The 11,485-nt window shown below is 39.1% G+C and overlaps 2 protein-coding genes and 1 pseudogene across 3 annotated transcripts in view; 2 read left to right on the forward strand and 1 right to left on the reverse strand.

Moving 5' to 3' along the window:
* Nucleotides 1-2,721: 2,721 nt before the first annotated feature.
* Nucleotides 2,722-7,339, reverse strand: LOC119596932 (60S ribosomal protein L23). Of its 2 annotated transcripts, none has more exons than XM_037946310.1 (5): nt 7,187-7,339; nt 4,301-4,384; nt 3,992-4,120; nt 3,373-3,486; nt 2,722-2,834 (listed from the first exon to the last, which is right to left on the reverse strand). In XM_037946310.1, the coding sequence occupies exons 1-5, from the start codon at nt 7,197-7,199 to the stop codon at nt 2,752-2,754; spliced, it is 423 nt and encodes a 140-aa protein (XP_037802238.1). In that variant the 5' UTR covers nt 7,200-7,339; the 3' UTR covers nt 2,722-2,751. The 2 variants fall into 2 exon arrangements, with proteins under 2 accessions (XP_037802238.1, XP_037802239.1); XM_037946311.1 differs by lacking the exon at nt 7,187-7,339 and adding an exon at nt 7,109-7,131.
* Nucleotides 7,340-8,089: 750 nt separating this feature from the next.
* The window catches only part of LOC119596930 (zinc finger protein 26-like), a 4,943-nt gene continuing 1,547 nt past the window's right edge, over nt 8,090-11,485 (forward strand). The window contains exons 1-3 of the mRNA XM_037946309.1: nt 8,090-8,312; nt 8,578-9,084; nt 10,186-11,485. The exon at nt 10,186-11,485 is cut by the window's right edge and continues 1,547 nt beyond it. Coding sequence (XP_037802237.1) covers nt 10,258-11,485 — 1,228 coding nt within the window. The 5' untranslated portion in view covers nt 8,090-8,312; nt 8,578-9,084; nt 10,186-10,257. The remainder of the gene's footprint in view (nt 8,313-8,577; nt 9,085-10,185) is intronic.
* Nucleotides 8,778-10,055, forward strand: LOC119596931 (annotated as a pseudogene).

Below are 11,485 nucleotides of genomic sequence, written 5' to 3' on the forward strand. Positions count from 1 at the left end.
CATCATAGTCTGTGAGACAGACAAGTAGGTCTTCTCCACAGTCTGACCAATCTTTGTCATAGATTGGGCAATTTGCTGGGGAGATTGAAACTGTTCCGGTGCAAGTATTGAGGGTTGGATGGGGTTCTGCAAGGAAGGGGTTACCATATAGGTCAGTTAGTTTTGTTAATGCTATAGCTTGGTTTTCGGATGTTACTGTGACAAGACGGGAGCGGTCGGGTCGGCTACGGAAAGAGACTTTACCTACTTGTTTTTGGAGACATTGTTGGAAGAGAAGGGTGTTGTCAGAGTAGGGAGCTGTGGGAGGGATCACGAAAAATCGGTCCCATTTGGCTGCGCTAAAGAGAGTATTCAAGATTGTTGTAGAGTTAGGGGTAGTAGAAGGGCGGGGGCGTGACGAAGATGGAGTAGTGTTGAGGGGGGTAGTGTTATGGAGAGGTGGGCAATAAGGCTGTAAGGTATTAATAAGGGAGGATGGGGTGGTTGATGTTGGAGGTTGTGGGGATAGAGGTGTTGAAGTTGAGCATGCTGGAAGAGAGGAAATGTTCCTTAAGGGTTGATTGTTGGCTACTGTACTAGTAGGCATTGATGAGGGGGTAGTTATTGCAGTGTTCGGAGCCGTGGTCAAAGGAGAGCCTGGGGACAGGGAATCGGGTGGGTTTACATCATTGGGGCTATTTGATAAAGGGGCAAGCCTCATTGCCCCTAATAGTGGGGATATGTTTTCATTACTGGCCATGGTAAGCCTGGGTTATGTTGGGGATAAAAACAGTCCACCCCTCAGGGTCCCCTACTCTCCGCCTCCTAAGCCCCCCCCACGACAACAACGGGCAAGGGATTGGGGGGTAAATTATAATAAGACAATAGCAATAATAAAAATCTAATACAAAAGTGCACAAGCATTAACAAGTGGATGAGCCATAATGCATGCTAGACATGCCTGATCATGTGAAAATAGCAGAATTGAAACAAATGGATTCTATGACATTCTATCATTGTCTCTGCACAATCCCACATGAATGCAATCATGTTATGCTTTTGTTAGTAGCTAAACAACGCCACCAGTTGCTAGATTAACAAGGAACTTGGTAACAATGCCATATAGACATGATAATTGCACTTTCAATTCAAACTCTGGATTTCATTAATACAGTTTGAACTGAAAGCCAAATCCACATGAAGGGCAGTGTCCATGCTGGTGAACACTGGCAGGCATATAACTAAGTCATGAAAACCGATCTCGTGTGGATACAAAAACATGTCCTTAAAAGTGGCCAAATCCTGCTGACGAGGAACTGCCCATCTGTTCAGTTTACAAAGCAAGGCACATGGTCAGCAGTCTGTGTGCCTACTTGTGTGGACACCACAAAGGCTCTGTCATATGCACTTTTACCAGTCCAGTTTTGCATTTCTGTACCTTTCCTCATCCAAAAGGTCCAACCCTATTTGACTGGTTGAGAAGTAGTAATCCTATAAACAAACTGGGTTCCAGGGATCACACAAGCATCCTCATAATACATTTCATATGTAGAGTACTATATAGTAAAAATACATTTAATAGGTCGTATTCACATGAACTTTTAACGGTTGTATCGATCCTCTGTAGCACAAGATCAAAGAGTTTAATCAAATAAAAAGTTGCTACCTTTTTCACAGAAGAAACACTTGACATGCATGCAGCAGACCTTAAATTTATGATATGCAAAAATTTACAAAGTACTACTGTGATATGGCCTTGGCCTTGAGCTATACTTTATTTTGTAGATACTGAATGTGAACATTTGTGCATTAAATACTTTGACTTTCTCTTTAAGAATATCATAACTTTACTGTGGTTAATGGTTTGCATCCTATTCCTTTCTGGAGTCAATTAAGTTAAGCAAAATCAACTTATCTATGCTTATCTATGCTCTGAGCATTTAACCCACCTATGCTGGGAAAGTGGCTCCAGAAGTGCTTAGCTATACAAGAGCCAATTAGTAGACCTTTGTGACCTCACCCAATTTCACCTTTCCTAATGTAATCAATACCAATGCTTGTGGAGCCATCTATGTGTAAAGAAACTAAACACTGAGTATAATATGTACACACATCCCATGCCAGAAGTTGTATAGCATCCTGTGGTTATCTGTTGAGCCGTTTCTTATAATTCAGATTCTAAACCAATCAGGCTGCTTTATATTTATATACTGAGAGCAGGTAACAGTTCTGACCAACAATCAAAGCTACCTCAGTTATCTTTGCTTACACTAATTTACTAGTCTGGAGCTACATTTGCATCAATTGGACAAAACAAGATATGCAAGATCTCTACGAAATTCCTGCTGCAAATTTTTTTTTTTTTTAACGGTAGGTTCATGTTTGAACCGCCGTGGTCACAGCATGATACTTAATTGTAGTTTTCATGTTGTGATGCTCTTGGAGTGAGTACGTGGTAGGGTCCCCAGTTCCTATCCACGGAGAGTGCCGGAGTGCAGCAAAAGATATACTGCATATTAAATTTCTGTGCAATACAAAAACTCTCCGATTTTTCACTTAGTAGTATTTAAAAGTAATTATCATGATTTTGTATCACACAAAATACAATCTCTTGACCAACAATTCTTCATTTAACATTATTTTACAGTAATGTCTGCAATTAATTCCGTTTTACACAAAATGTATTTTCTCTTGCATTATTTTCTTGGTAAAAACAATTGTGAAGGTTAATAAAAAAATAAAAAAATTTTTTTTTTTTACTTCCTTTATTTCTTAGGCAATAGAGCCAGCATTGGAGGCAATCCTTGGCCACAGATCAGCACACTCCTTTGCTACTGGACCAGTGATGGCCGAGCCTGGAAGAAAAGTAAAAAGTTAAAGACTAATAGACAAATTCTCAAACTTTTGCAGACATACTATGAAATCATTAAAAATTAGCATATTCATGCCTACAGAATAAAAACTGATCTGATATTATATATAACATTTTCAGAAATATTCAAAAAGTTAAATGATCAAAGTTCTTTAAAAAAAAAACATGTATATATACAAGTTTCCCTCCCACTTAACAACATGAATAATATAAAATCAAGTTACATGACCAATCACTATGCATTAGCAATAATATTCAATATCACCTATCAAAAATATGAAAGAATGATGCCTTATAATATAGAAGTGTAAATGAATAAAACTGTTTTACTACATACAACTCCCCTAATTTACTTTTCTATAGCTTACAGGCTTCTCAAATTTCATCTAAAGAAATTAATACTAGCATTTAATTACTTTTTGGTTTCAGTATCCAAGTCTGGATCACCTACCAAAAAAAAGTTTAAAGCTGTATAGATATTACAATTAAGAGAAAACATCCACCAAAAATTCAATACATACCTTTCATTTCTCCTTTATTATTTACTATAACTCCCGCATTATCTTCAAAGTATATGAAGACACCATCCTTCCTACGGTATGGTTTCCTCTGCCTGACTACTACTGCAGGATGCACTGTGGAAAGATGGGTTTTATTTAGCATGTTTTGGTAATAATTCTCAGACAAATTAAGAGAAAACCAAGATATATATTTCCCTTTCCATCATACTTCTATACAGTAAGCATATCTAAAAATATAACATTAGGTTCAGGTACATGTCTAGAACAAGACCGTTTCAAAAAAAATTACATTAAGTGTCTTGAACACACTAATACAAATGTGAAGTTTGTTGAAAGTAACAGCAAGACCACAACTACTCATCCAAGTCCATGGATATACATTTCCATGGCCAATCTTACCGATGTGGCGAGTCTGCTTTGTGCTCCAGGAAAAGCAAACAAACTCCATGGGCATTCTGGCAAGATAGAGCTTAGACATCCCTGGCACTATCATCTACAAGAACCATCCCAAGCTCTATTTTACCAAACACAGATGGAGCAGGTTTGTTTTCCTTTGCCACACCACAAAAGGTCATGCAATTGGCTCATGTGGTCCTCTTTTGAATATATATTTTTTTACCTTTCTTCCTCAATTCAGGCTTTCCCTTCTTGACAGTGGCAGCAACAATATCACCTACAGCAGCAGCTGGCAGACGGTTGAGACGACCCCTAATACCAGATACGGAGATGATGTACAAGTTCTTGGCTCCTGAAATTCAAGACAGACCATGAAACAATTTCGTATGAGTTTAAATACCTCAGGTTTAAAAAGTTTAAAATATTGTCCACACCACAATGCAACCAGAACTTCTTAATGAATTCTATTATTTGATTGTAAAAGCACAAACTTGACCAATCCCTCAATAACATATTAGATTGAAAAACATACCTGTATTGTCAGCGCAGTTCATGACTGCCCCGACAGGGAGTCCCACAGAAATGCGGAACTTTCCTCCCGCGGTACCTCCACGTCCTGTGCAAGATGTTAAACATTAGGAATACTCAAATTGCACTTAAAATTTAAAAACATTACAAACATACAACATCCATGCTGACTACTATATCCAAATCAAACATTCTCTACATTAAATCATATTGGAAGTGATGAATTTAACCTTCTATTAATCAACTATTCCTAGTCAATAAATTTAATTAAGATTAGAATAATCTTTGGACCATAAAAATAGTCGAACAAAGCTAATCAGAGCACAGCAGGCCAACAATCACTTATCAAAAACATAGTTCTTGCATTATGCAGTGCTGTAGTCTGCAATCCCTGCTTAATATTGGGTGACAAACCACCATGTATATATTTTTTTAAATAGGGTTTATGAGCCTTTCTGGTAATTTATCAAATAAGGAGTCAGTCCAAACTATCTTACCATACTTTAAAAGCTCTAAAGCTACTGAAGTCAGCAAGCTAGTATTGCTTGATATGGTTCTGTATATTGCACAATATGGCAATTATGTTTCATAGAGTTTCCAATAATTCTATACAAGTTGCACATCCATAATAAGTCTAGTGAAAATGCATTGCATTAGGTATATTTTGTGTAGACAAAATTATGAAGTATAGCAACAATAAAGGTAGTAATTCTAAATGGTACTGCTAAATGTGGCAGCCACTCATAAGTCAGCACTTCTATAATAAAAATACCAACCTTCCAATTCAATTTCCCAGCACCTAAAGTCAAATGTGTTCCATAATATGATAGAACTTCAACTATCTAAATGATGTCTATGGTATAGATTTACATTGTTGAGACTCCCATGCATGATGAACGTCTGTTGGACACATGTAATATCTTCTTTTTTTATACTTGTTTTCATGAATTTTGTTTACAAGCACTTTGGGACCTATCACTCACTCTACCTGATATGTCTCTTTCCACACAAATTTGAGAGTGTGCATGCAGAACACCCAGATGAAGATTTCAGCAACCAATTTTTTTTTTTCTTGTGCTAGGATTTATATTAGTGTAGATTATTGTTATTTAGAACTAAATGTTTAAACAATTGTTCAGAATACCTATTCACACCCTATCAACAGTATTGTACCAATAGATTCCTCTCACACTATACCACTCTCAGTAATTATGTCAGGGACACCCCACATTATCCAACAAACTTATCCTCAACAATATAGAAGGCAGGAATGTTACCTTGACTGAATAAAAAGATAAATGAGCGGTACAGCATTTATACAAAAGGATTACTATATCTAATGGAGGGAGCAGTATCCAGAGCCACCCTCCTAACCCTCTGAAAAACAAGCCTCAATGTATGGGTACACAGAGCCTACCCCTGACATGCAAAATGAAAATAATATAAGGGTTACCAGGGGAATTGTGAGGTAAAATATGAAATATCTAAAGTAGGTCACAAGCATCCAATGAGAGGAAAAGTGACCCCTACAATCTAAGGGAAATTACTGCCCCATTCCCTGCCTCAGATACACAAGGCTCCCTACATTATATAATTTAAGTTGTCTCTAGACGCCATGACTGGTGAAGCTCCATCCTCCTCAGATACGTGGAAGTTTTTCCTCCAGGGCAAGGGTTATGATGCAGCAGTCTCTTATCAGCCACACTTAAGTATTCTGAATATCACATAGCACAAGGTCTTCCTTTTATATCTATATAAAGTAATGTATATCTATCATGCTTGTGTGCCTCCTAGGTCCCACCTTGTTTGTTTACATGAGAGCAGTTCCTCTCTGCAAGATAAGACCATCTGCACAAGAAAAGTACAAAATACGAAGAATCTGACCACCTAACCTCCCTTGTTTACCCCACTCCATAAACTTATGGGAAGTTTCTATCTCTGACTAGCATTAAAAATTTTAATATTCTTGTCAAAATAATGGTGGCAAACTATAACCCCAAAATTCAAAAAATAAACTGACGAGCGTGACTCCTTGGAAAGTACATGAAACCATGTATGTATTGAACTTAAAATTCAGAACTTCAGTGGACAATGTGTGGACATGCTCTCAAGAGTTACAGGTAATCCACCCTTCTACGAAAGATGAAAGCTTAATTATTCCAAGCTCCATAAGAGGCTTTACAGGCCATTTACCAGAGTTACCTACATCTGTGCTAGTCTGAACCAGGGCACTTAAGCAAATATAAAACCTGTCAATTTTTTTGGGAAGAATGAGTTTTTGATCTTTCTGATTATGTATAAAATGTCAAGGAAAAGCGGGCCTGCATACACGATATTGAACATGGTTCTTACAATTTCTTCGATATATAATTTTACATTTCTAGCATTTGCTCGAAAAAGACAGGTTGGTTAGCTTACACGTGACAAAATAAAAAGCAAGTGTTGGTACTAAGGATATAAATAGTATATAATTTCTTGCAGGACTGCCTTTCCATTAGTGACAAATAGACCACACGAGTCCAACAATGTGCACTTTTCAACCTCCCAAAATTTTATAGACGGTGGAATAGGCCAACAGTTTACTTTGGGTAACTAATTATTGTATGGCAATGGTTCTACGATGTACGACTTATAAAGCTCTAGGCAAATGGCCATGAGATATACACTCTTTTAAAATGAACATTATCAAAACACTTTCGAGAACGACTGCGACATTGTCCACCCGTAGAAACAAATCTCAAGTTTCTCATTAATATTGCGAATATCAAGCGCAAAATAGTTTCTAATGCATATTTCACATCTTCAATCTCACATTTCCACTCATGGCACAGTATCCAGGCACTCGATGACGGATATATAACTCGATAAAAACCCAAGACTCTGAACGCACCTCTCTTCGACATTGTGGTGGGGTGATGAAGAACTGACGAGAGCGCATGCGCGGCGCAGATTATTTGTGTTGCTCTCGCTCTACGGGATCACTATTCTGCAAACTCCTCGAAAGACTCATTATCCCCACTTGTATTCAAATATATATGTTTTTATAGCTCTGTTAGTCTCTCTTTGCTATATTGGATATAATAATATGGGTGAGAGTTTATATATGAAGCACTAGTTTGAACGGAGGACGAAGACTCTACGCGAGTGCACAGCCATTTTTGTGTGTGTTTCACTCTACAGGATCACTATTCCATACCTATCCAAAAACATTCAATACATGCATTTATAATCTCCTGTTCCTACTGTAATAAGTTCATTGTTCACTACATGATAAGTCCAAGGGCAATGGGGGTGCAATAGACGGCGCAAGGGAAGTACTAGTTTGGACGGAGGACGGAGACTCTACGCGAAGTGCACGGCCATTTTAGTGCGCTTGTGTTGATGCTGAGGAGAGGCAGTGGCAGGTAACGTTGCTTCATTTTGGCCTGTTGTTTTAAGTTCCCACCTTCTCCAATGGGTATACCGCTTTATCCTCGGTGCCCAAGTCATTCGGCAGGGGTCGGAAGAGCGTTCAATCGCGAGCGAACGAGGAAATTTGAAAATTAAATCGCGCTCCCGTTATAGTCTACGTGGAGTACACGGCCATTTTTGTGAGGCGATGGTGGCCGACCCGTGGACTTTTCTGCGCGCCAATTGCTTTATTCTCTGGCCACTGGCCCTTCACTGTAGGCGACGGACTCCCCTTAAATCACCCCAAGGCGAGAATTAGAGTGCGGACGAGGCCCAGATAAAGCCTGTCCCCGAGTTACAGGCCGCGGGGGAGGGGGAGGGGGGCGGGTCCCGGGGCGGACGCGGTGCACCTGTAGCGCCAGCCGAGCCTCCTTCGCCCTCCTCGGCCGCCTTTTCACCTGCCGCGCCTCTGCTTTGCCCCTGGCTTTGCCCCTGCCCCTCTCCCCTTAGTCTGGCCCCTCGCCGCTAGCTGTGCCTTCAGTACTTTTGCGGCTATTTTGCTGCAACGGCACCTGTCCCTTCAGGTTCCTATGTGACAGTTGAGGCTTGCTTATTTGTCCCTCCAAGTACGAAGACACTCCAGTGGTCTTCTTTGGATTCATATTTAGCTTGTATTATATTGTATTATCTTCTATATGTGATGTAGAATATAATGTATATTAGTTCATCATATTGGATACTTAGATTTTATGTTGACATAATGAACTTCATTCAAATGTATTCAGTTTGTACTAGTATGATTTTTCATTATTGTTTGTTAGAGTTATTTTTCCTACCCACTTTTGAGATCATTTACATTGAGAAGATGATCTAATTGAATGCATTTTTCAGAAGGGACTAGAAGATGGCTCCTCGGGGTAAAAAGAAAGAATCCTCCTCCCCTCGGAAGCAGCTGAACATCAGGGGATTCTTCAAGCCCTCGGCAAAGCGGGAACGAGACCAGGAGGAGAGTGCAAGTAAAGACGCAAAGGCAGTAGAATCCCCCAAAAAGAGGTCAAGACAGTCCAAACAGAGTACAAATAATAACAACAATGCTGAAAAGGATATTCCTGCCAACAACAACAATAACAATAACAACAATAATAATGTGAAGCCATCGACCCCAGAGAAGAAGGGCAAAGGTTCAGCCCAAGAGAAGCCGGCCACCTCAAAGAAGAAGAAGCAGCAGCAGCCAGTCGTAGAGGAAGAGGAATCGGATCCACTATACATCGCAGATGTGGACGGCAGCGATGACCTGGCAGGGTCTGACAAGGAGGACGACCCAGATCCCGTGCTCAGCATTGCCGATTCTCCTAGCAAAGAGACCTTCATCCTGACCCTCAGAGCCCTGTGCAGAAGGTATGGCCCCATCAGATGTGTTTTGCACATTCGGTTAATATATACAAATTTTCTTCACTCTCTTGTGTGTTCATGATAGTTTAAACTCTTGTGGACAATGGTGCTTGTATGGCATCATTGCAGGAACCTGATCCTTCCTGTAGCATGATCATGGAAGCTTGCTGGGTCGGTCATGGAAGACCTGCCATATAATGGAACTCTGGTTTGGCAGATGCTTTTGGACAAGGAAGATTTTATTACAGTGATTGCAAGATCTTTCTTCTCTCATGGGTTATTCTGGGGTGTTTTGGCCTCTGCCTGCTTCCTTCTTCATTTTATAAATGCTCCTTAGTCAGAAATGGGGTTATGTAAGCATGATATATTAATTTACCTTACCATTGCTGGTTGTAAGTAGCAGCAACCAGTGGCACCTACTCCTCTTCAGGCTAGACAATATTTTATTTAGTGCATCAGGAATCAAAATGCACATCTTTTATTTTGAAATCTCCACTTTTTTATAATTAAATAAAATTAGAGATTTAAGTACAAAGTAATTTGTAAAACTAACTACCACTAGCAAGGCAATTATATTGTAACCAGCTTAAGATTTAACTTTTTAGTTTACATTAGTTATTTTATTGTCATGAATATTGGTGTTGATAGTATTAATAATATATTATTTTTACTATTGTTATCAATCATTATTTTATTTATGTATTATATTACTGAATAATTGTTTACTCCTTGATTACCTATTCCTAATTTTTTTTTAATTTTATGAATAATGTTGTTAATATTAGTATTAATTCCCCTCCTCCGATTATGAGGATAGGATTATATAATATAACAATCTATTCTAGGCTATGTTTTGTTGTCAGTCTGATATCATATAACTAATCCTATATAAAGTTACTGTATGCAGAAGTAATTATTTTAGTCTCTATGGTAGAGAGTTAGTTTCTAGTAAGGAAACAAGCTCTTTTTCTAAAAAATATATATATATATATATATATATATATATATATATATATATATATATATATATATATATATATATATATATATAGAGCATTGGCAGAATACCCTCCATTAAGTTGTAACTTTATTTTGATGTCATTGCAGGAACAAACAGTGCGATTCAAGTGTAAGGTTTGTGACCAGTGGTTCCCAAATCGTTACTTCCAACGCAAGCATATGTTGATGGAGCATGAGGACCAGAGATATGAATGCCGTGTATGCAGCTTTAATTCTGTTGATCCTGAGAAGCTGAAGAGCCATATCATCAAACAGCATGTCACCAAGAAGGAACGGAGTGAGTCTGTATCATTGGATGCTGTGCAGGTGGACTTGGATGAACTCATGACAAAGCATACTCCACGAAAAGTAATGATGGAAGACGGAGTTGCTCTCGGTAGGGATGCCAGTAACAAGATGCGCTTCATATGTGCAATGTGTGAGAGAATTTACACCAGTAAGTACTCTCTTGAACGTCATGTTCGGTGTCATACTGGTGAGAAGCCCTACACATGTGATGTTTGCAACTTTTCAACTAGCTATCGTGAACACATGCAGCGCCATATGACCAGTGTACATCTTATTGTACATTCAGATGAACCAAAACAAAAGTATGTGCCGAAGAACAGGAGGAAAACTGAAGATAAGACCGTTCCACCTGAAGATGATCCAGAAGACAAAGGAATGTCAAGCAGTGATCCCAATGGGAGTTTTAACAGTAATGATGGAAGTGTGTCCTCAAATGATACTACTTCATCTGCTGGAAAGAAAAGACGGAACATTCTGCGCAAACGCTTTGAGTGTGCTGCATGTGGATTAAAGGCCACACACAAAACAGACTTGGTTAATCATATCAAAGATAAACATCCAAAGGCCCATATTGAGTCCTTGAGGAATGGAGATGGTTCAAAAGTTCATCTTATTGTCACAGTATCTAAGAAGCCGGTGACTTCACGCAGGATGGTGATAACCTGTCCAGACTGCTCAAAAGTGTTCCATGACACTTGGAAGTATAAGGTCCATATGCGGTCACACACAGGTGTTAAACCCTTTGGCTGCAGTGTGTGTTCATTCTATGCAACCAGTAAGATGACTGTGCGTGACCACATCCACCGTAAACACAAGGATATCCAAAATCCAAAGATTTTGTTGCGTACCGTTTGCATTGATGGCACTGTAGACCATGTAGAACTGACAATGCCTCAGAGGGAATTTAAGTGTGAGTTTTGTGATGAAGTCTTCCAAGATAACTATCACATGAAGCAACACAAGAAGAAGAGCCACACTGAAGCCCTTCCATTTTCTTGTGTGGATTGTGGACATAGGGAGTGGGCTCGTGCAAACATTATAATCCACTGCATGCAAAAACACCCAGACACTGAACTGGATGCATTGGTTTTGCGCAATG

The sequence above is a fragment of the Penaeus monodon genome, chromosome 38, assembly GCF_015228065.2.
Source record: "Penaeus monodon isolate SGIC_2016 chromosome 38, NSTDA_Pmon_1, whole genome shotgun sequence".
Lineage (NCBI taxonomy): Eukaryota > Metazoa > Arthropoda > Malacostraca > Decapoda > Penaeidae > Penaeus > Penaeus monodon.